Here is a 25,793-nt window from a genome sequence, read left to right as displayed (position 1 = left end):
GTATCAGTACTAATTTATTTCCTATCTCAGGACCTTTGCACATACAATACTTCATCTTTTCTTTGCCTTGCTAGGTCATTCTCATCCTCCAGGCCTTAGGTTAAATGTCCCAACCATTGTGTTTAAAGTAGATGTCCCCTACCTCCCAGGGTGGACATTCCTGTGACATACCACCCAGACTCCTTTCTAGGAAGGACTTGCCCCAGATTCTGTGAATGCTGTCAGCAGACATCCTTCAGAAGTCAGCTCCTCTGGGGATTGTCTCAGCTACATTTCCACATTCCCGAATGTGGTCCACATCCAATATCTGATCAGTGCAGAAGCACACAGGCCTATCCATTTCAGCCCAACTTGGGAGAAATCAGAGGGTCATTCCCATCCTAGAGCTCCCCGTGGCATTGGCGATCCTGCTTCCTTTTCTCCCTTCCATCGGTGCATATCCTAGGGCCCTCCTTCCTTAACAAACATCTTGCATGGTCAACTGTGCCTCAGAATCTTTTTCCCACCGGATGCAACCTGCACCATTCCCCATCCCAAATCTTAGACTGCATTATTTTTTATCTCAGCCTTTTGGTTGTTTGTTCAATTCAAAAGTATTGCATTTGTTAATTGAATTGCTTTTTTCTTATTTCCCTAGTGGAATATAAAGCGATGATTTATGCTCAGAGACTGTTTGTACTTCTATCCCTATGCTATCAACAACAGTGCTTGACTTGTATCAGACATTCAATAAATTTTCAAAGTAAATTAAATTCTCAAACTATAGCCAATGGTGCACTGATGGGCCACAAACAGGTAAAATTCAGATCCTTTATTAATGACCATATTCATCCATTCATTTTTTGACATGCATCTAACTTATTAAAGGTTTCCCAAATTTATATTCACAGATGAAACTGGAGTACACAGAGGACTCTGATTTATTCAGCATTCTCCTGAGAGTGGATTCCCATTTGCATTGGCATATGGCAACCAACACAAAACAAGGCTGCTGTGGGAATGGGTGGAGCACGTACATGCTAATGAATTTTGTCCCATACAAGGTAACTAAGTCCCAAAAGTTTGAGAGCTTTATGTTTATATGTGTTACCTCAGTTCATGCCTAAGATCTCAAGGTAAAGTGGGTCTTTTTAAAAAAATAGATTTTAATTATTTAAAGCAGTTTTAGATTTACAGAAAAATTGGAAAGACAGTATAGTTTCCCTAGGTGCCGCATAAAATTTCCCGTTATGAACATCTTACATTAGTATGCTATATTTCCTACAATTAATGAACCAATATCGATACATTATTATTAACCAAATGCCATACTTTCTTACTTTTCACTTAATGAGTTTTTCCGTTTCAAAATTCCATCCAGGATCCCACATTACACTTAGTCATCGTGTCTCCTTAGGTTCCTCTTGGCTGTGACAGTTTCTCAGACTTTTCCTTATTTTTGATGTCTTTGATAATTTTAAAGAGTACTGTTCAGGTGTATTTTAGGATGCCCCTCTACTGAAATTTGTCGGATATCTTTCTTTTGATTAGACTGAGTTGTGTGTTTGGGGGAAGAGATCACAGAGGTAAAGTGCCATTTTCATCACATCATATTAGAGTCTATAGTATCAACATGATTTATAACTGTTGATACTGCCCTTGATCACTTGGATGAAGTGATGTTGTCCGATTTCTCCACTGCAAAGTTCTTCTCCCCTCACCCCCCAATACCATACTCTCGAGAAAGAAGTCTCTATGCAAAGCTCACACTTAAGGAGTGAGAAGTTATCTTCTCCTGTAGAATGGAGTATCTACATGAATTATTTGGAATTCTTCACATGGAAGCTTTGTCTCCTCACCTTCATTTATTAATTTATTCAATTATTTATTTATATCACTATGGGCTCATGGATATTAATTTTATACTTTGGGTTATAGATAATGCAATACTACTTTATTTTACTGCTCAAATTGTTCCAGCTTTGGCCATTTGGAGCTCTTTCAGTTGGCTCCTATGAAAGCCGTACATCTTTTTATTCCCATTTTACAGATGAGGAAAAAAAGCTTCAAAGAATGTAAAGTTTCCACCATCAAGCAACTAACAAGAGGAGAGGTACAATTAGCATCATAAGATTCTAAGGAACACATTTGGTTTTTTGGGTTTTTTTCCCCTATTCACCATGTTCCATCTGAATATAGTCAATTTTTGTAAATCAATAACTAGGGTATATATTGCCTGATGGTTATTTAAGGCAATAACAGTTTTGAGATTATCAATCTGCTATGTACATTATAGAAAACTCCTTTAGGTATTTTTTTGCTGATAATAGTGTATACCTCAATGAATTTTCACAGAGTGAACCCACTCATGCAACCAGCACCCAGACTAAGGCACAATATTACCAGCTCACCAGAAATCTCCCTTGTGCTCCCCTATAGTCACCCCCACCCCACAGGCTACCACTACCCAGACTTCTAACAGCATAGATCGATTTTGCCTAATTTGTATTTTAATTAAATGAAATCATACATGAATCCTTTTTGAGGCTACATTCTTTTGATCACACTCCTCTATTTTCATATGTTTGGTTAGTGGAATTTTTTTAAAGCTTCCAACCATATATTTCACAAGAAAGTTTACAAGCAAAGTAACACTTGTAAAAACATGTTAAGCAACTACATAAAAAAAAAAGTGCATACTACTACATAAAAAGTAAATTTACTTAAGATTAATGTAACACAAATATACGAAAACCACCCAGAGGTGTAATTAAATTGCCTCGTTATCCCAAGGTGGCTTAGTTCTTCCTATCATTATCTAGAGTTTCATCTACAAAGGCTGCCTTCATAATGTCTCTGTGTGTCTTTTTCACAGGAAAGGTGGTTTCTGACTGACAGGATGACACATAGCCAAAAACTCACTTGGCTGCTTCAAACATATAGTGGTGCAAGACGCGACCTGCCAACTTTGACTAAAATTATTGCCCAGAAATTCAAGAGATCTCTGATTTACAGAAGTTCTCTATTTTCTGTTTCATTAACAATCACCACCTAGTGTTTAATAATCTGACATCGTCCCTTTCAACAGGGATGGCAAATCCTTGAAACTCTTGCTACCACACTCTTCTAATGCCACCATGGACATTGTTCAATCAAAGCACTCTCTCCCTTAGAACCTACTTGCCCCGACACTCCTAACCAACTAGAGATGGCACAAGGGAGGAAACCTATCTGCCATTCCACTCATACACAAAACATTGTGTTATTTTCCGGTAGGATCCAGGCTTTCATTGTATTGATTTCTAGTGAGATTCAGGCTTCTAATTTCTATTCCATCTTTACCACATATGTCCCCCACTTGTGAACCTACTCTGGCTCCCACCAGTCTGATAAGTAATGGATGAAGTACCCACCTGGGTTTCAATTATCTCTCTAATTTATTCATACCAACTAAGCCCAACTTCAAGACCTACTTTTTATTCCAGTCGGGCTGGTTTCTTCAGTATCTCACACAATTCTGCTTTTTCCATCCTGTTCCTGCCTATCCTTCTAATAATCATATATTTATTCATCGATGCATTCTTTTAACAGCTACCTATTAAGTGCTTACTATGTGCTGTTATAAAGTCTTCTAGATCATGGAAGTACAGTGGTACATAAAACCACCCAAGTGCCTGTCTCATGGCATTTACACTGCAGAGGGAGATGGGATACATTCAAAAACCAAACAAACAAATGCATATGGTGTCAAGTGGTGATGCAGCAGGATAGTGATGGGGAGGAGAATGATGTGTTCTGCATGGAGATCAGGGAAAGCAACTCTGAGCAGGGAGCAGCCAACAGATAATCCAGGGAGGCACAGGGAAGAGCAGGTACAAAGGCTCTTAGACAGAGACATAATTGTTAGAGGAAGAACAAGGCAGCCATTTTGACCAGAGCAGAGTAAGTGAGGAAGAGAACAACAGGAGGTGAATCAGAGCAGTAGGTCAAGGCTAGTTCATGTGGGGCCTTTAAGCCCATGGTTCTCAACTAGGGCAATTTCCCCCCTCCCCCAGGGGGCAGCTAACAAGGTCTGAGACACTTTTGGTTGTCATGAGTTGGATGGTGCTACTGGCCTCTACTACGTAGAGTCTAAAGACTACAATGCACAGGATAGCCCCACAACAAGGAACTATCTGGCCCCGATGTCAACAGACCCAAGGTTGAGAAACCCCGCTTTAAACCATGAGGACGACTGTGGCTTTTGTTCTAAGTGTTATGAGATATCATTAGAAAGTTTTAAACAAAGGAGGGACAAGAACTGACTGAGATTTTAAAAGGATCACTTTAGATACTGTGTAGTAAATCATAATTTGAATAATGAGAGTGATATAAAAAGCTACCATTGATAGTTGAGACACGGTACTAAATACCTTACCCAAGATATCTTGGTGTTTTTCTTCATTGTTCCTACCACTTCCTGATATTATGTTATAATTGGTCTATGAATTTCTAAATATTTGTCTCTTTCAATAGAATGTAAACTCAATGAAGGCAAGAATTTTGCTTTGTGTCCTATTGAACTCCAGGACCTAGGACAGGATCTGGCATACACTGGCTACTCTGTATTTGTTGAATAAATAAACAGGTCCAAGGGTCAATCTGTTTATTTCACAGACACGAGGACTGAGTTTTAGTATTTATTGCCTGAACCATGGCTATGAGCAAATCTGTATTTTGTGGCCATTCCCAGGAGAACTATCTCCAAGTTTGGTGACAGTCCCCAGAAAAGAAATTTCCCAGTGGATGATAGTCTAGGTAAGTTGTCTAAGTAGCTATTGCTACACTTTGCTAATTTTTGACATCCATGTCTATTTATTCATTGGCTCACTCACCAATAAGTTTTTATTGAGCTCATAGTATGTGCCAGGCACTGTGCTACGTACTTGGGATATACTGGCGAGGAAGATAGGTGTGATCCCCATCTGTATTAGTCAGCTCAGGCTGCCATAACAAAACACCACAGACTGGATGGCTTACACAACAGAAATCCATTCTCCCACAATTCTGGAAGCCAGAAATCAGAGACCACGATGCCAGCATGGTCACGTTCTGGTGAGAGCTATCTTCCTGGCCTACAGGAAAAGAGCTCACTGCAGGCCTCATCACTGTGTCCTCACATGGTAGAGAGAGGAGAGAGAGAGAGTTCTCTGGTATCTCTTCATATTAAGAAACTGATCCCATCATGAGGGCCCAATCTTCATAACCTCAGCTAAACCTAATCACTTCCCATGTACCCCATCTCCAAATACTATCACATGTGGGGGTTAGGGCTTCAACATATGAATTTGTGGGGAACACAGTTGTGTCCATAGCACCATCCTTACCAAGTTTACAGTCCAGTCTGGAATACAGACAGCACATGCATGATATAAAAAAGAAAACCATGAGCTGTGGTAAGTGCTACAAAGAAACGAAAATGAGTGTTGGGATGAATAATTCAGGTGGAAGGGAGGGACCTGCCTTGAGGAGGCAGATCATGGAAGACTTCTCTAAGGAAGTGACAAACAAATCATCAAAAATTTAGTATCACGAAAAATTCCTCATTAATACCTTTTATGCTGATTACGTGTTGAAATAATACTTCAGGTATATTGCATTAAAAATGTATTATTCAAATTAATTTTATCTGTTTCTTTTTTGGTTTTTCAAAGGTGACTATTAGAAAATTTTAAATGACTTATGTGGCTCACGTCATATTACTATTGGACAGCACTGTCATATACCATTCCCTCCCACTAAAGACTCTAATGGGGAAGGAGAAAGGGTAACACCCCAAAGAGATGAGTAGGGGTGGGAAAGGAAAGCCACATGTCAATGAGGCTGAGAAGTCCAGTTGGTGGAAATGACTAAGTGACATTTTAAGAACAGAGCAGTTTCCTAATGATTACAGGTTTCTTTTGGGGGCAATGAAAATGTAGAATTAAGATAGTGGTGACAGTGGCATGGCCTTATGAATATACTGAAAATCACTGAATTGTATACTTTAAAGGGTGAATTTCATGGTATGTGAATTACAACTCAATAAAAAAGTAAGATATAAAAAAAGAATTGGGCAGTCTAAAATCTAAAGTGTCTGCTATAACAGAAGACCCTGGAATATTTTCTAGAAAGCTTACTACTTCCAATTCATCCATATGCATAGCTTGTGTGTGTGTGTGTGTGTGTGTGTGTGTGTGTGTGTGTGTGTGTGTGTTAAGGGTGAGTAATTAAGAAAAGGGGGCTCTTACATTTTTTTACTAAAAGCAGGGTAAACAAAGAGTTCACCTTCACTAGAAATCAGAGTCAAGGTGACCTGGAAAAAGATGAGCTTGGGAATTTGCAAACATTCTGTGGAAGACCTGGATGGACCTCTCACAGGAATTCAAGCAGATGATATCTTGACCTAACAGAGCAGGGTGACTCTCCCTGATAGCTGAGTCACTTAGATTATCAGGAACCACTGGTTAATTAAATAAAAACGTAAAACTTCTATGTATGATTATGTGTCCCAGCTTAGGACCTCCCTTGCATGATGCAAAGGGGATACCGTGCCCATTGGGTAGGCTCCATGTCTACCATGTGTTGGTTCCCTAGCAGCAAGCTGAGATGAAGCTTTCTCCCCAGGGGCAATAGCACACAAGGTCAAGTTTTCTCTGTGCGCAACCTCAGAGTTGATTTAGAACATCTTTAGAAGCCAGCTGTGACCAAAATACCTCATTCAGGGGCCGGCCCGGTGGCTCAGGAGGTTGAAGCTCCATGCTCCTAACTCCAAAGGCTGCCGGTTCGATTCCCACATGGGCCAGTGGGCTCTCAACCACAACGTTGCAACTAAAATTGAACACGGCCTGTTTCAACTCCAGTAAGGCAAGGTGGGCTGCACCCCCTGCAACTGGCAACGGCAACTAGATCTGGAGCTGAGCTGCGCCCTCCACAACTAAGACTGAAAGGACAACAACTTGAAGCTGAACGGCACCCTCCACAACTAAGATTGAAAGGACAACAACTTGACTTGGAAAAAAGTCCTGGAAGTACACAGTGTTCCCCAATAAAGTCCTGTTCCCCTTCCCCAATAATACCTCATTCATTAGTTTACTCAGCTTCTCTCTCCCCTATACTAGGCTGGGTGCTCGGAGTAGAATGGTGACTGAGGTGGACCCAGTCTCTGCCCTCAGAGGGTTTACAGTCTGGTGAAGTACTCTGCATCCATGGCTGGCGCTATGGACTGCTGCAATCCTGCTAAATTTATCATCTGTTATGCTGGTATTTGTTGGCTCAGTTTGCAATCTCTGTCATTGTCATTTTTAACTCAAGAAAATAAAAAAGAACGGTAAATGACATCAATGATCTCTTATCCTCTCTGTAGACACTGCACATGGGTGTGTCAGTCTTAACCAGTTTGGAACTTGTGCTTTTTCCAAATCTCCCCGCTCTCAATGTTTTTGGCTTGGCTTCTTTTCTATGCAGGCCAGGTCACTAACTCCCTGACTTGCATGGGCGTGGTGGGCCCCTGCTGAATTCTGCACCAGCCACACAGCCAAAGCCTGTGCTGGGAGGAAAAGAAATTCTTAGAAAGCTCTTTTAGTTAATGTGTTACGACTAGATGTAATACCAGAGGAACACCAAGAAGCATTAAGTCATGACCAAGAGTTGTCATTTAGCAAAATGTTTCTTTAATTGGGAAATAACAGTAGAACGAACATTTCTTGGAAGTATAGTGGACATCTGTGGTTTTTGCTGCTATATAAGGCAGTATTCCCTAGAGTAAAGAAATGGAAAATTGGCTAATTGAAAGAAAATTGAATAAAGGGTGTAGGAAGAGTCAAAAGACAGTGGGACACCCCTGGGCACGTAAAAGTCAGGATCTCTTTTCCTAGGCCTGGAGGGGCAAGGAAAGGGATTTGTTACTGGAATCTGGCAAGAATGAACTATAGCCTTTAGGCAAGGGAGTTAAGCAGTGCACGGTGACCCTGCTGGAAGGGAGTCAGGGGGCATAATCTGATGTCATGATTCTCCCTTCCTCCAGCCTGTAGCCCGTGCGCCCCATTGGCTGAGCTCGGCCTCCAGGATAGAGAGCAGAGTGGGGAAGATGAATGGAGAAGGGTGGATGCAGGGTAGCTTTGCCTGTAGCCAGCACATCCGCTCAACATCTACCTCCTCTTTTTCTGGTAACAGGACCCTACTTTGGTGTGGGGAATGTTATAAGTTGAATTATGTCCCCTCCCAAAAAGATATGTTGAAGTCCCAACCCCAGTACCTCAAAATGCGACCTTATTAGGGTTGTTGCAGATGGAATTAGTTAAGAGGAGGTCATATTGAAGTAGGGTCAGCCCTTAATCCAGTATAACTGGTGTCCTTATAAGAAGAGAGAAATTTGAACACAAACACATTGGGAAGACAGCCATGTGAAGATGGAGGCAGAGATTAGAGCTATGCTGCCACAAGCCAAGGATCACCTGGGGCCACCAGAAGCTGGCAATGGCAAGAAAGGATCCTCCTCTGGAAGCTTCGGAGGGAGTGAGGCCCAGCTGACACCTTGATTTTGGACTTCTGGCTTCAGAACTGTAAAACCACTTCAAACAATTGTTCTGCTGTTTTAAGCACCCGGCTTTAGGTGTTTTGGTACAACAATGCTAGGACACTGGAGAGGGAGCCAGCCCTTCCCTAGCACATGTGGTCTTGGTTGAACTGCCCAACCTAACCGGGCTGGGGGGGAAGGATTCCTGTTTCCTGGAATGTGGATTTTGAGCATGAAAATGGAGAGATGGACAAGACCTAGAGTCAGGTGTCAGTGATGCCACTTACTGGCCTAGAGGACTGGGATGGGGGCTAACCTCTTCTTGAGGATTTCTGAGCACGTAGGACACCTCAAGGGGGTACCTCCTGAGAGAGCTTGGGTGGTGAGCAAACTGGAACTCATTGGCAAGTCTACTCACAAGAACTCTTTGCTAGAACCATTTTTGAGATATGAAGATGTCCTTGTGTGGAGAAGGAGGAAAAGGGAAGCATTCCTGCCCACACTCAGTTTCCTGGGTTTAAGAGACAGCTGGACAATATCAAATTCCTTATCCCCCACACCCAGAGAAGACAGAGAAAACAGAGCCTAAGAGGACCTGGCCTAGCATCCCCATGTTCTGCAAGAAGCCAGAATATCCACCTGAACGTTGGGCCCCCACACAGAGGGACACAGCTTCGCCAGTCTCATGACCCACTAAGGAGGGACATGAGATTGGTCATTTTTCCAAGGGACCAGCCCCACAAAAATGATCTCCGCTGACCAGACATGGCTCTATCGTTAAAGCACAGATCAAACTTGACCTTGGTCACACTGCACAGAGGTCATTGGCTGAGCATCTGTGATTTGCTTGGCAGCAAATAAGGCACTGACAGTACGCTGTTGATTCCTGTCCTTGATGATGGTGAGCTGCACCAGCTCCCAAGGGCACAGGAAGGAGTATCACAATCACCTGGAGTCTGGGAGAGAGCCGGGGGGACTACACAGCTAATCAGACACTCGAGGATAGTATGCCCATTTTGCAGATGACTAAACTGACGCTGTTAATGAAGATGTTAATTAAGCTGTCTCAGGTCTTGGAGAGCTAGGAAGCCAGAACTTGCTGACTCCAAAGTCCATGTCCTTTCTGCTATGCTAGGCCATCTTTCACCCTAAGAGGACGGCTCTGCATGCTCCACAGTCCCAACTTGCTCATGCATTTGTTCATGCATGTGTGCATTTGTTCAATACATGTTCATTGAGTACCTACTGTGCACCAGCAGCTGTGATAGATGCTGGTAATACAGCAATAGTCCAGGAAGTTCAGTGGTGTCTGAGGGCAAAGATACTTACTAGATAAATAAATGTACATTTAATTTCAAGATGAGGAAAGTGCTATTGAAAGTGGCAAAGAAGATATGCAGATTGAGAATAACAGCTGGAGACTTAAAATCTGGACACCAGGAAACACCTACTGAGGAAGGTAATATCTGAACCAGTAGTGTTTCAACTGGCTAGTCCTGTTGCCACCATATGACATTTGGCACTGCCTGGACATTTTTTGGTTGTCACAGTTCGGGGGGCTGGCGTGCCATAAGCATCTAATAAGTAGAGGCCATGTTTGCTGGTAAACATCTTACAATGCACAGAACAGTCCCGACAACAAAGAATTTTCTGGCCTAAAACGTTAACAGTGCCAAGACTGAGAAACCCTGATTTAAACTAAGATATGAAGGTGAAGAAACTAGTCCTGTAAAGGGGGCTCCACCTACTTCCAAGCATTCCAGGTGAAAAGAATGACATGCCGAGGCTGTAATGCCAGGAAAGGGTGTAAGATGAGAGGGACCAGATTTTGCAGGGCCTCGGGTCTTGGGAAAAAGTTTGGGTTTTTGTTGTCTACAGTAGAAAGTCAAACCAGAAAGGCCCGCTGTCATGCCAGGTCTCATACGGGGTCTCTGATCCCGCTCCCTACACATATGCAGCATATGATGAGGCCAAAAAGGAACATCAGCGGAGCCATGGATAGCTGGCTCATACCACTATATTCTCGCTGGAGGCTGGGTTGGAGACACAGGAAGCAGGAGCCACACAATCTGCAACCTGCCATTTGCTCCTCTGCCAACCAACCAACCAACATAGCCACAGCAGTTATGTCAGTGGCTAAAGGCTAACCGGTAACGGCTGATGGCCACCTAGTCACAGCTGATGGCCATCTACTACCTGCGCCAGAATCTTTCCACATGAGGCCGAGAGCCTGGAAACTGCTCTCTGGGACTCTGTCCCCACACCTGCTCTGGCTACTTCCCAGAGAACGTGTTAGAGTGTCAAGAGTGAAATCCTGGAAGCCGAGAATAGCCCAGGAAGAAATGGCGGCAGCTTTGACTAGAGCACAGGCAGTGGAGGACAGCAGTGGGTGTATCAAGATGCATTCTGTAAGTAACCATTACAGCACATAGGGGGAGGAGGAGAAAGAAGGATTAAGGCGACTCTCAGGATTCTGGTCTTCACAGAGTGCCGGGTGGTGTGGGGAAGATATGGGGAAGACGGAGCCAGGGCCAGGTAGGCGGAGGTCGCAGGTAAAGAACTCCGATTCAGACATGTAAAGTCTGAGGCAGCCAGTGGAATTGGGTACACAGGAGTTGAAGAGGAATTGCTCATGCAAGACATTGAGCTATGGTTCATTCTCATTGTAGGGCTATGCATTAGTTTCACCAGGGAAGGGGGTGCTCTAATGAAACACCAATGCCCAGATCACATGCCTTAGAGCAGGTAAACCCAAGCTCTGAAAGTAGGGACCCAAGCATCAGTATGTATTAAAATTCCACAGATTTCTGGCACAGAGCTTGTTGGTGTCCCCCAGATATGAGGCACTGCCCCAAGGCACAGACCTTCTCTGCATGCATGGCAGCCCACAGTCGGCTGAGTCGCCTCCCCTCTGTGCATTATAGATGGAACTCTCTCTAGTTCGTGTCTATTTAAAATTCTGTCTTTGCTTTTTCAGTGGTTGGCTGAATTCTACCTGTCAAAACAATGAACTGCTCAGAGTCTTGGGTGCTCTTGTGTTACTTGCAGTGCCGGATCTTTTGTTCTGAAACTCTCTTGTTTATAGCAATATCAGTCTCCTGGTGAAGCCCCAGGGCTGCTCCATCACGTCCACCCCTTTGGAGACAGAATATTTGCAACCACCTTTGTGAACTTTCTTTCCCAACAACTCCCAGCGCTCTTCACTTCCGTGTACTCAAAGCAGAAGAAAGTACATTTCACACCTGTTCTAGTCTTTAAGTTCCAGTTCAATACCCATGTATTATTCTCATTGGGCATCCATCATGTGACATGCTTTGTACCTGGCACCTGGGGATAACATGATCAATGAGAGTGATATGGACCCTGACCTAGAGCGCTCACACTAGGGGATCTCAACCTCAGCGCCACTGACATTTGAGATAAGGGGGCTGTCCTGTGCATTGCAGGATGTTCAGCAGCATCCCTGGCTTCTACCCACTAGATGCCAGCAGCATGGTTCTGTGCCCTCCCCCCATCCCAGTTTTGACAACCAAAAGCATCTTCAGATATTGCTAAAAAGCCCCCTGGGAAGCAAAATTGCCCCTGGTCAAGAAACACCACTTTAGGAGGAAGAAGATATTAAACAAATACTCATGAAGGTTGATTAAAGGTGATGAAAGGGGCATAAAAAGAGAGATCTAATTTAACTTGGCTGGAACAAAGAAATAAGAGCTCATAATGGAGACTACTTGTTCCAGCCCAGAAAATAGCTGGTATTATTTCCATCGTGATGCTCTCTGATTATTTTAATGTCTTTTGTCTTCTCCAATTTTCCTTCCATACCACTTACTGATTGTGTACTATGCAGCCAGGCACAGTGTTAAGAATTTGGCATGCCTTATTTCATTTTATTCTCATAATTATCCTATAACCATAACTGGCATCACAAACCATTGAAGATTTGCTCTATAAGTAAATTGCCTTTTTCAACCAATAGTGTTGCGTATTAGTCTTGTAAACTAAATAGAATAAGAGCGGAGACACCCACGGCTTCTCCTTTTTCTTTGTTCCTTAGACAACAGCCTTTTACTTCATCAGTTAGCACAGTCCTTTGGGCACTGTCAGTGTCTTCTGATTTCATTTCATTAATTCCAGTCAAGTTTGTATACTCATACCAAGATAGTGCACTATGTTAAATCTGAGTCAACATCTCAAAGGGATGTCAAGAAACTAAAAATGGTCCAGAGGACGCTGAGTAGAATGGCGAAAGTTCTGGAAGCCAGACCATGGGAGGTATAGTAAAAGGAATGAGAAAATATAGTGCAAAGCAAATTTGGCTATAATATGATACAGTCTTCACACTTTTCAATGGCTATCATGCAAAAAGAGTGCTTAAATTAGATTATGTAACTTCTAAGCAAAGAATTGTTATACTGATGGATGTTTCAGGGAGGCATATTTTGGGCCATTATAAGGAAAATATTTATAACTGTTAGCATGGTGTAAAAATAGAATGATTTCTCTGAAGAGGTACTGAGTGTTTTTTTTATTCAAACAAGAAATGGATGATCCTGAAAAGGGCATTCAAGCATTGGGAGATGGTTAGTTGAAATAAAGTTCAGCTATGACTTATGTAAAACCGAAAGTGGCAGAATGAGATGCTCTTTTCCCCTCACCACTTCCCCCCCAATATCATAACTGACCTGTAACAAGTAGAGTGGGTCAGGGGAGATTCCTTGCACATGGCCAGACTCTGCCTAGGGAACAGGATGCAGTGAAACCCTAACCCCCTACATTGTTGTCCCTACAACGATGCTCCCCTAAGAAGATTAATTGGTTTATCTGTATGTCAACACACATTTCCTGTGGCTTATTCTAAAAGCTTCTCTCAAACTCGAAGTGGGGGGGAAAGTGTGTGTGTTGGGTGGGAGAATTCTCAGGAAGTGGCTCCCTCCATCTCATATTCCAGGACCTGTTACAATCATGCTCGCTCTCCTTCTCTTTCCAGAGCTGAGGGCGAGGGGGAGAGGTGAGGGGAGAGGGATCCTATTTTAGCAACCTCATCTTTTGACTATCTTGTCACAACCCTCATGCTGCCATGTTTGGCTAAGAATGAAACTTACCATCTACAGTCAGCCCTTTGTGTGTTGTTAGATTCCATCCTGGCAACAATCCCAGTGAGGTCAGTAATATAATTATCTCCATTTTATAGAGAAGGAAACTGAGGTTCAGACAGGTTAATTAACTTGTCCGAGGTCAGAAAGCTATTAAGTGGCAAAGCCCGAGCTTGTAGCCAGATCAGTCATTGTCTGAACTGTGTGGTCTTAACCCCTGCACTCTACTTCCCACCTTGAATGACAGTGACCAGAGCTACACTTAGATAGACATCCATTATGGCTTTGTTTCAAGAGAGGAACATAGTTTTGATTTTGTTTCTAATCCCCTTCTTGATGCCCAGGTTTAGTTTGACTCTGAAGGCCACGGGACCTCAGTAGATATGCACCTTTAAAAAATAGGATTCATTGAAACTCGGATCCCTCTCCAGTGTTTCAACTGACCTATCAGAGCCTTTTGTCCATACAAATAGAATTTGGGTTCTATTCAATCTAAGATCATGTTGGGCATTCTGTCAAATTAAAAAGCATCTGGCCCAGTCCCTGGACCTTGAGTCCTCTGTACACAAAGGGCATTCAACACAATGTTCATCATGGCTTCTGTTCTTGAGTTTTAGAATTGTTTTTCAGTGGACACGTATCTTTTCAATGTCCTGTTTATGGCACAAAGTCCATGGGAGTTGGCTGAGCACAGAGGAAGGATCTTTTGATGTGAGCCAGTGGGCAAGGGGGAGTCAGGGATTACCAGAGAATTGCATATGGTGAATCCTGTGTTAAACAGGAGATGCTGTTTTGTGACAATAGTGGATGGGATGAAAGCCCTAGGGGGTCCCTCCATCATCCAAACCAAACAAGTTCCCCCATTCTACTCCATCTCTGCACTAGACTTCCTCATGCCCCCTGCGTACCTCACCCCATCTTGTCTTCTTTGGCACCTGGATTTACTAATTCTTCTCTTTCCCAGTCATCTGTTTATCTCCATTTGGTTCAGTACAACAGAACTGTCTGAACCATCCACGTATTAACTTGATGTCTCTTGCTTTGCTTCAGAACCTTTGCCCATGCCGTGTCCTATCACACACGATGCACTTATATGGTGGAAAGTTCACGAACTTAATTGTCGGACCTCGTATATTGACAACCTATGATTGAGTCTAATCCCTGATTCTGAGGGCCCAGCATTGAACGTAAAAATTGGAAGGCAGGGGATGGGATAAAGGAGCAACATCTGGGAAGGGTTCATCTTTAGAAGCATAAATAGGGGATTCCAAAATCATGGGGTGATCAAGGTTCAGATACTGACCTAAACCAATGAACGTGGCAGTTTGGACCTTGATGGAATAGACAAGGATACACTTTTATCATTTTTTGAGGTAAGAACTTGCTTGTATTAGGGGTCCTGCTGAAAACTTTGGGTTTTACCTCCCTGGCAGCTCTTGACTTTAAAGGTAGTAAGATATTTTTTTAGTACAATACTTGGATAGCATACAACGTTTTTGAATAGCTGATAGGTAGCTAGAACTTTCCTGGGAATTTGGGGGAAATATACAATATGATCTCCATTGTCAAGGATCTTTGCTCTCGAGAAATTAGGACTTTATAGGGATGAGGGACTATAAAAGGATTTTATAAACAGGGGAATGTGGATTGATTAGCTTTATATTTTAGAAAAGCATTCTTCTGGCTACAGAGTAAGGGTGGAGACATGAGAGGCAGGGATAACAACCAAGATGCTATGACAATCGTCCAAATGAGACACAAGGAAGCTTTGAACAAAGGAAGTAGCATCAGGGATAAAAAGGAAGGGAGAGAATCAAGACGTAGGGAAAGGTCATTGAGTTATGAAGAAATGTCTGTTTGGGGGAGGCAGTGAAAGAGAAGAGTCAAGGATAACTCTCAAGTGTTTGGTTTGGGCTAATTGAGATGAGGATTCAAAAATGACCGCGAAATCTCTGACTTGGGCAGATGGGGTGGATGATGTTAGTACCATCAACTCAGAAGAGAATACGGGTCTGATGACAGGATTTAGGGGAAAGTTAGAGAGTGCAGTCTGAGATATGTGGACCCTGGGACATTCAGGAAGCAATGGATATGTGATCCAGAGTGCAGGAAACAAGTCTGGGCCAGGTGTAGAGATTGACCATCCCTAGAATACAGATGTCAAGGGATGCCATCCATGGAAATGAAAGGACGGTGGTAGGGCACGAAAACTGTAAATAGGTCTTAAAGAAAGCACAGGGACATTTGGGGTATAAGGAATGCTGGCAGACAGAGGAAGATGAACCCAGGAAGAAATTACCAACAAAGAATAAAAAGAACCTGCAGAAAATGGCTGCTGTAAAGAAGTGGAAGCAGGGGTGGGAAAGAGGTGGAATAGACAGAGTTAGGGAAAAGGTGAGAACCCGAGAAGTTAAGAAAGAGGATTAGGTGATGGGATAAGATTATTTTAAAATATGCCAAGTTTAAAGTTTCAGTCTAAAATGCTGAAAATATGAATTAAGAAGTCAAAAGAGTGTCAGGTACACAAAACTACGTAGAATCCATTGTTATCACAGGAACAGGTAGGACTTAAATGGTAAAGAATGTGGCAAGATAAGAGAGCTAAGGACAGAGCCACAGGGGCCACCTTGGGGGTGGGGGAGGAAAAAGAACCTGGAAGGTCAAGGGACAGAGAATGCATGGAATTGCTGTATTCTGGAAGGCAACAGAGGCCATGTCAAGAAGGCATGGAATGGAAATCAAACTCTAGTGACTAGAAGGGCACCAGTCACCCTTAGGAGAGCAATTTAAGCAGCCTGCTGGGAGCCAGAGGATGTTCTGTTTGTGCCACATCCTGGGTATGCAGAAGCACACTTAGAACCAAGTCATCACAAAGCCCTGTCCACAGCAAGCCAACAATTCATGGCAGAACAATGGGGCTTCTAGAGCTCAGTTGTGTCACTCTGTCCTTTCCACACTGGTGACTCCAGCAAAAAGAACAGGCAGAGATAAGTTGACCCCAGCAAAAAGAACTAAGCAAGTGAGCAGATTGGGACAATCCCATTGCCTCCAGCCAAGGACCACAAAAAGGGGAGGAAATGTCACCAGCTTCGTTTGTTTACTCGTGCCTCACTCATTCATTCATTAACACTGTACTGGGCCTAATGTGCTCAGAGACTGAGAAGGGGGACATGTCATAAAGGAGACTTGGTCCTTGCCTTCATACTGCTTGCAACGTATAAGGGGGAAGGGGCTTTCATTCCATGAGAATTTCCCCCAACCAAAACACCTCATCAAGAATGCCTAATAAAATCACTATTGAAACTTTTACAAAATTACCCAGGATAACAAGACCTTTTTATGCTTCTCTGTAGAGGGCTAAGGTAAAGCTTAAAGTGAATTATAAAAGGATATGTACACATGTAAAAAATTCTGATAGACTGGATTATAGGCTCACTGCAGACTGTAATGATTCTTTATTATGTACTTCAAGGACTTCTTCCCTTGCACCGTTAACCATCACTTTGTTGCTTATGTTTCTCCAGTCTTTTTCTCCAAACTAACCAAGGTCTAGTTCTCTATTTCCACCTGCCAATGGCTTTCCGCCTGCACTGCCCCATCTCACTGCCCTTAAATTCAAACCTAAATTCAAACTTGTGAGTTGTACTCTCAAATTATCGCCCGTTTCAAACATCCCTATGCCTGCCATTGGTCCCTTCATTTTATCTTTTCTCACCTGCATCTCTTGCATCCAATCAATTGCCAAGGTCTGTATCAAGCAGAGTCTTGTGAGCATAATAGATGTTCAGTATTTACTTGCCAATTGAGTGGACACATTTTATATCCTGGACACTTCTATAGGCTACTAGTAACCGTGGCTATAACACTGATAATGGCAGTAGTTAAAAGCATGGCTTTGAGTGGTAGATGGCTTTGATCTGGGATTAGTGATTAGACATATAGTTCCTTCAATCACAAGATGTTTGTTATTATAATTGTGAGAATCAGATATAAAACGTATGTAAAGCTCTGAGCCCAGAGATGTTATTTCTCTCAGTGCTGTAGCCCACTGTCAATGTTCACCATTTCAATAATCTAGTGTTAAATCCAAAGGAACCCAAATACCAAGTTGATGCCAATAGTAGTCAATTTTAGAACCTTAACTGGACTATTTAATAAGTCCCAGGAGTCACCAACCACCTATGACCTTGTGTTTAGAGCATAATATAAGGACCTCCACATAAAACAGATTCTTCTTTCCCTGCCTGATCCATCCTCCACTGTACCCAGTTTCAAAAATTCCAATTAATAATTATTCAACTCAGCAGAGTACAGCATTAAGGATAGAGACAGTGGAAATGTAATGGCTCTGTGCAATGTCAGAGGGATAGTGGATGGGGGGAGGGGGGTTCACACAGTGTGAGGGATATAAAAGATAAACGTCTAAGTATTACTTTGTCTTGTGCACGTGAAACTAATAAAAAAAATTATTCAACTCAAGTTTTAAAATCAATTAGCCTGGAAGACCTTCTTACTTTTCCTCTAGAAAGCTACTTTTTAATTTAAGGAGGCCCCTCCTTTGTCAAGCTTTCTCCTTTCCTCTACACTGGAGCTGTGTCCACCTCTGAGCTCCATGGCTTTTGGGAAATCCTCCTGGAGGTGCCCTCTGTAGCCCATTGTATGGCTACACATAGTTAGGTATGGCCTTATCGCTTCCATTGGATTGTGATGCCCTCCAAGTGGGTGCCCTGCTTACAGTAGATGCTAAATTGGTCGTTAACACACAAGATGGGTGAGAAAGACTGGAGGGGCCAGAATGAAAGGGCTGAGAGCAGCAAACCAAAGTGAACTTTGCATCTTCTAAGAAGCTCAAAGGGTGGGCAGAAGAAGTATAACACACATCCTCAGAGGAGGAGGGAGTAACCCCCATGAATGTGGACCAAGGTCAAGGAAAACGAGGAACTTTGATCCCCTCACTTGACAACATAACAACTGCATGGTCTTTAATTTCCTTCCCCCGTTGCTTCTGGACAATACATGGCATGTACTGAGGACTCAATAAACAATTGTTGAATGAATAAATGTATAAATTGTTGAATGAATAAATGTATGTTTGTTTTCTCCATTTCCTTGTCAGCCTTTTTTCCTCTTTGTTCTTTTTTTGTCCTCCCTAACCCCACTTCCCCAACCTTTCCCCTCACCATCCCATTACACAAAGATTACATTTCCCTCTCCCTCTCTTTCTTTCTCTTTCCCTTTTCCCTCCCATTCTCCCTTCTTCCTCCTTCTCTCCCTGTCTCTCATCCACTAATTCCATGTATAAGAGCGTGTGTGTGTGTGTGTGTGTGTGTGTGTGTGTGATGATGATGATGATTCCCAGTTTACAGAGAAGAAAACAAAAGTTCAAAAGCCCAAAACTGGGTACCAAAGATTGCACAGCTAGGAAGAGGTTGTAGTGGATAATGTCATACTGCCCTAGATCCCCTAGTCATTTTGCTGCACTCTAAGCCATAGTGTGCTTCACTCCCAACAGCCATTCCCTGTGACTTTGTCTGAGGGTTTGTCCAGGAAGTTGGAGCTCACTTAGCCAGTGACCAAGGAGAGCCAGAAGTGCCTGGAATTTAAGTCTTCCCTTCTCCCCACCACTGAGAGGCATGGGGCTGACAGCTCTTAACTAACGATTGACAGGAGTGAGGGCGTAAAGATTGCAGCTCCCTGGTGGGCAATGGAGACAGCTCCCATGTGTGACCCCTACTGCCTCCAGCCATTAAGCCAAGGTGACCCTCAGCGGACTTCCCTTGATGCTATACCCTATGTGGCCTCCGCCCCTTCCGGGTCTGTCTTTCCTACTCTAGGCCCAGTGTTCCTTGGAAACTTTCCCAATAAATCTCACTCATACTAAAATGATCTCCCTAAAATGTACCACTTTGCCATGGGAAATATTTTGAGCTGAAGGTAATCAAGACCCTGAAGGCTCACGAGAAACTTTTCCTTTGCCTTTAAAAAAATTTAAATGAGGGAACTTGGCCATACATTATAAGAATTGTCACCAGAAATAATTTTTTATGACCTCTCTATAGGGTAGGGAAAGCTACTTAGTACTGAACATCTACCCTTCTTATCATCCTGCAAGGACCTTACTCCTCTCTGAAGCTCCGAAAGCACCTTATATCACCCTTAGCTAAGAATGCCATATATACTTCATTTTAATTTTCTGTCCCTGAACCTCTCATGTGTGGGGGGTTCCCATATATGCGCATGTAATTAAATTTGGTTATTTTCTCTTGTAAATCTGCCTCATGTAGATTTGAGCGTTAGACCAACCAAAAGAACCTTGAGGGTAAAAGAAAGTTTCTTCCTCCTCCACAACACAAATCCTCATCAAGCCTCCCTCTGGAGAACCTAGCCTAAGACAATGTAAATACAGGATTCAAACTCAAGCCTGTCAGACTTCAAAGTTTTTTTCCACTAAATTGTGGTTGAGATTCTATTGTAGTCACGCAGGCCTGTTCTTCATTAATTTTATCGTCATTTTAAAAATGGAAGGGTCCCTGTAGCTGCAGGTACTTTGAAGACATTGTGTTCAGACACTGTATGTTAGCTTAATTTGTCTTCTTACTATAATTACACGCATATGTTTCTGAGACAAAACATCTTTGAATATCTTAGCAGATAAACTAAGTGACTCAAAGAAAAAAACCTTATTTTTTTTAACTTGTCCTTGTAATTCTCCTATACCTGGGTCCATAATTAGACACTAACATGGACTTTACTCTTTTAATGTGATCCCTTTTAAAAATATTTTTGTTATATAAGTAATATAAGAAATATTAGAGAAATTCTAAGTAAAACATCTAGGGGGGGAAAGATCCAAGTACCCTAATCCAATCATTCACAAACGATTTCCTTCCAGTGTTTGTTTTTTGTGTTTGTATGCTGTGTTGTTTTTTTTTAATTCATGTGACATGGTTGCAGTCTTGCTCAAACACCTGGATCTCCTGCATGTTTTCCTTTAGCTTAGTTTTCCATGGTGTAACACAGTCCTGTGGTTGTCATTTTTAATGGTTGCTCATTCTTCCACCTGGGGCATATACTGTAATTTGTCACCATTTGACTGTTTTTGATATTTCACTATTTTAAATAAGATTGTGCCGAACAACTTTGTGAATATACCATTTTGTTTGACACCTACCCCTTTTCCATATTTCACATTATTTCTTTAAGAGAAATTCCCATATCTTGAATTATCAAATAAAGGAATGATATTTATGACCTTTGATATACATTGCCACGTTTCTCCCAGTCCCCCCACACACTAAAATGTGTACCCATTAATAACATAAGCCAACCTGACACAAAGGTTATTCCAAGTCATGGTGACTTATGTTTTTTGAGTTCTGATCTAACTAAATGAATTCATTTTAAATCTCTCAGTACAAAGGTCTTGAAATCTCTAGAATTACACTGAACCTATGGCATTCCTCATTAAAATGACAAAGAACCTGACAGGGACATTTTACTTACCCTAAAACATATGTCATTCCTTTATTAATTCTAAGCTTTCCCTGAGGGATTAGTCATTGGGCTTGAGTTGCCTAACGGAATCAGTCATCTTACATACCACTAAACACAAGTCAGGACATTTCAGTGGCTGGTGTGGGCTAACTGACTTAGGTCAGTAATTTGAGAGCATTTCTGCTTGCCTACATCTGCAGAAGTAGAGGGTGAAGAATACTGACAAGATAAATAAGCCAGAGAGGATTCTTGTTTTCTCAGTTACCTTGAAGTTTGCCTGAGGTTTCCTAAGGTTTAGTATTCTTATTTACTAGCTTTAGAAGTGTTGCTGCCTGAAATTGATTGCCCAGGAATACTTGGACTTCCGGGAGATCATGTCACATTAGTTGAAACCATGGCATTGTTTTTTTGGTTTTTTTTCTAACATGCTTAATTGTCCTGGCTTTTCTCACAAGTGGAAAAGTACTAAAAATAAATTCAACCTGGAATTATTCTGAAAACCATTTGTACTTGCTACTACACACAGAACAGAAAGACATAGACCACTATTACAGCTTTTCACCCAGCCCACCCAGAGAATTCTAGTAAAAAAGTGGAAAACCCAGCCAGTGTTCTAGCTGCATGATTCCAGGTGATACGAGACATTCATGTAGGTCAACATCCCACTGATCAACTGAGTTTATTTTTTACCTTTGAACTGTTTTTTTTTTTTTTCTGGTTGTTAAAGTTGTTTTTGAAGAAATTTGTTTTCCATAGCACTTCTGAACTCATGTGCCAACTTGCATTTCATTTTAAGAGAGAATTTCATTGTTGGATTAAAGTAAAAGGCAAAATAGATAAGACACTTTATAGTCCATTTCTCCATGAATTGAGAAAATCCCTGATTTGCTTCCATCCACACCCCATGCTTGCTTTCACCACTAGCAGGTTATAGCCACTGGGTGTGGGGTAACGATATGTCAGCAAATAATTCTGCAGCTGATGTCCTTACATTGGCAGAATTTACTGGGTTGGGAAAATACTGGGTAATCCTAATTAAAACCCAATCCAAGCTCAAACTTCACAACCAAACAAACCAGTTTAACAAACTACAGGAATTTAATTTGGGCTCACACTTGCAGCGGAAAAAGAAACACAACAGAAGAAAAGAAGCTGGCAGCTCAGCTAACAAGCAGTCGCCTTCTGGACTCACTGCCAGCTTGATCCAATTAAGGAACGTTAGGGGTCTAATGACAGATATGAAGACAAAGGTTCAAATGAGACACAAGTTTCTGGACAACAGCCAGGCAAACTGCAAAGTTTTTAAACCTAGTGAGTCCTTTCAATATTTAAGAAACATAGACAAGTACAAAGATAACCTGGCTTTACAAGCTTCCTTGCATATTTAGGGAATAAGAGCCAAGGTCTAGAATACAGCCAAAAATTAACCCCAGAACAAAATTCCATTTAAACCCAGGGGACTGGATATAAGGAAACACATGAAATATTGCAGGTTTGCTTATGAGTATTTATCCTGGGAGATCAACAAAGTCATGGCTTAGATCCACTTTACCTTCCCCGTTCCTCTCACATGCACCTCCTAAAGAAAACAAACCAAAGCAATGTCGTGAAAACCACTTGGGGGATGTGCTTTCATTTACTCCATGCCAAGTGTTGAATTTTTAAACCAAATTTGAAAAAGTCCGGCTGAGGCAAAGCAAGTGCCAGATTCTGCCCTGGCAGAGAATCGCAGCGCCGTCCACTTACCTGTGATTAGCACTGCCTTTTGATCCACAGGTAACAATTCTTGACCAGACAAGTAAATATACACGAGAAAACATGACAAGGAGAAGAGAATCAAGCCCCAGAAGAGGGACAGGCTGAGCAGGTAAGCCCCGCCACAGAAGCCGGCCAGGCAGAACACCTTTCTCCCCACCTGCCCTGGCCTCTTCTTGAATATGTAAAGAACCAGTCCTCCCAGCGCTGCTGTGACAGCCAGGCAGAGCCATGCGGTCTCAGAGAAGATAGTGCTCATTCTCAGAAACTCCGCTGAACCTTTTTGTGCTCAGGGCAAGTGGGCAAAGGCTGGCTGGAAGCAGCCTGGCTTATATGAACGGAGAGGCAAAAAGGGAGAGGTGGTGGGGGGAAACAGCCTCAGCACGCTTTGAATGAGCCTGGATTAATCATACTCATACAGGCACATATTTCCTAGTGGTAATGTAAACCAGCGTGCTGTATGATATAAATACCAAAGCACTTCCTATTTGATTGCTCCCCCCACACCCACTGCACACGTGACACATACGTATTCTCATCCACAACAAACATGCATTAGTTTTTTAATGACCTTTGGAGAGATAACTAGTTGGATAATTATTGACAGATCCAATCTGAGCTATGAATTACAACATCTCCAGCTCGTAGGAAAACATGCTTCTCCTTTAGGAGTCTACTGTATGTCTGTGTCCAGTACCTGTTCTGACGTGTGTGTGTGTGTGTGTGTGTGTGTGTTTGTGTGTGTGTGGGTGTGTGTGTGTGAGTATGTGTATAAATCCAGGCAACTGGTGAGGTTTGGAAGATTGACTCTGGAAGGGGAAGGCATCTCTGATTTTGTCTATGTCCGTAGGATTCCTGCCACCTTCTTTCTACCTGAGCCAGGCTAAAAGGTAAGTGGAGAGGGACTATAGAAGAAGAGGAAGAGATTTATGGCAGATGTAGTGCTTTGGTCTTGTCAGAAAAGAGAGATGCCAGGGTGAGATAACGACGATAATACAACTAATAATGGCCCATATTTATTGGTACTTTTCTGTGCCATGTTTAGCTACTGATCCATTCATTCTCTGCGTTGAAACCCTATTCTCTGCCAATCTCTGCTCCAGGCACTGGCAAGCAAAAATCAATATGCTTGGTCTCTGAATACCTTAGGATAGTAGGTTCTATTATTGTAGTAATTTTACAGGTGAGAACACTGAGGCACAGAGAGGTTAAGAGACTTGCCCAAGATCCCGTGACAGTGGAGTCCAGCAGCCTTGTTTCAGAGCTTTATGCTGTTAACCATTCTATTTTACTGCCTATCTTAGGCAAAAAATAAAAGACAATCAGAATGGTATGTACTAGTGCTTCTTTACCTTAGCCTCATTTGAACCGTAGGGAACACTTCAAGGTGGATATTATTATACTCACTTTAGAAAGAGGAAAATGGAGGCTGGGAGAGGATAAGTAATGAATCTGGACCCACACCCATGATTTACTAAAAGCCAGGACTTAGAGCTGTAACTACCAGCAACAAGCTGACTGTGTCCCAAGAGGGCGCCAAACCACCTGGGCTTACAGCATGCTGTATTTGTGCCAGCACTGGCAAGGAGGGATGGAGAATTCCAACAAAGGCTGGACACTGCTATATCTGGAGTTCTCACTTTGAGGTCAGATTATCTATATTCAAATCCAATCTTAGCTCTGCCACTTACTAACTAGGTCGTCCTGGGTGGGTTACTTCACCTCCCTAGACTCCCATCCCCTCAGCTGTAAAATAATAAAAATACCATGAGAAAGCACTTAATACATCCTGCCTGGAACACCAGAAGGAGCTTCATAACTGCCAGCAATTTGCTTTTTGGGTTTTTTTTTAGACAGAACAGGCTCTCTGGCTGGACTAATAACCAAATGAACATAAGACAGAGTAACCGGAGAAAATAACCAAATTTCATTACGTGTATACAAGTACACATGGGTGTTCCATAAGAATATGAGACTCTAGGGCAAATCGGGAAGTTAAGTCTTAGATGCCATTTTGAGCTAAGGAGAAGGAGGGTTGTTGTCTGGGACTTCAAAAGGGAGAAAGGCAATTCACATGGAGACGGAAAAGCAAATGTTTGGTAAATAAATGTTTGCTGGGACATCTTTAACAATGGGACACAGAGAGAACTTTGGGTTCCTCCTTGCCTGTCATACAGCAGTTCCTATTAAACTCTAGTTATCTACGATAACAGGCTCCTTTCCTGAAACAGGCCCCCTGCCTAAATTCTTTTGGGCAATTAGGGCAAAGGTCGAGGGTTTTTCCTGAGTCTTTTGTTTCTTGAAAATCACAAGCTTAAAATAATCAATATCCCCCAAAAGCATATTTTGGCGTGGCACACTCTGCTTCCCTTCTCAGGAAGAGCGAGAAGAGTAAAATAAAGTGCCCAAATGGAACGTTGACTTGTTCCCAAATGTGGCTGAACTGAGCACGAATTGAGGAGGAGGAGAGAGGACTGCAATGACAGGTGATCTGGAGGAGGCAGGATTACGGGAGAAATGTACCCAGCAAACAATGATGTAAGAAGGTAGATAGCGCTTTGAACTGGGGGTTGGGAAGCTGTCTCTGGCCTCAGATGAGCCTTTGGTGAGTCACTCTTTGGCCAGCTCAGCTGTAAAGGGAGCCCACCTGCGTTCAGTACTATCTCAAGACCCAAAGGTGGGGGGGGGGGGCTGGGTGTGAAACATACTGTTCTGTGGGACTATGAGGGGTGATGACAAAGTCATTTAAGGGTTCTCGCATGGGGCCATGGCACCTCTTGTCTGTCCTCCCAGCTTCGTGGAAAGCTGAGGTGGGGAGATGTTGCCAGCTCCAGGCCAGAAAGCTTAGGGAGAAGGATCTAGAATTCCCCTTGGCTAGCCCTGAGATCTCCCTCTCCCCCACAAACCTCGTCTACTCCTGTCAGCCATGAGTATAC

General features: G+C 42.6%; 1 protein-coding gene across 1 annotated transcript in view; it reads right to left on the bottom strand.

The window, feature by feature from the left end:
• Positions 1–23,116, bottom strand: part of HSD17B2 (hydroxysteroid 17-beta dehydrogenase 2) — a gene marked incomplete at both ends in the record, with an annotated part of 48,824 nt that extends 25,708 nt beyond the window's left edge. Inside the window, one exon of the mRNA XM_081031455.1 lies at positions 22,849–23,116. Within this exon, the coding sequence (XP_080887581.1) occupies positions 22,849–23,116 (268 nt within the window). The remainder of the gene's footprint in view (positions 1–22,848) is intronic.
• Between the last annotated feature and the right edge of the window lie 2,677 nt (positions 23,117–25,793).

The sequence above is a fragment of the Rhinolophus hipposideros genome (assembly GCF_964194185.1).
Source record: "Rhinolophus hipposideros genome assembly, chromosome: 21".
Taxonomy (NCBI): Eukaryota; Metazoa; Chordata; class Mammalia; order Chiroptera; family Rhinolophidae; genus Rhinolophus; species Rhinolophus hipposideros.
This window is presented reverse-complemented; position numbering and strand designations above follow the sequence as displayed.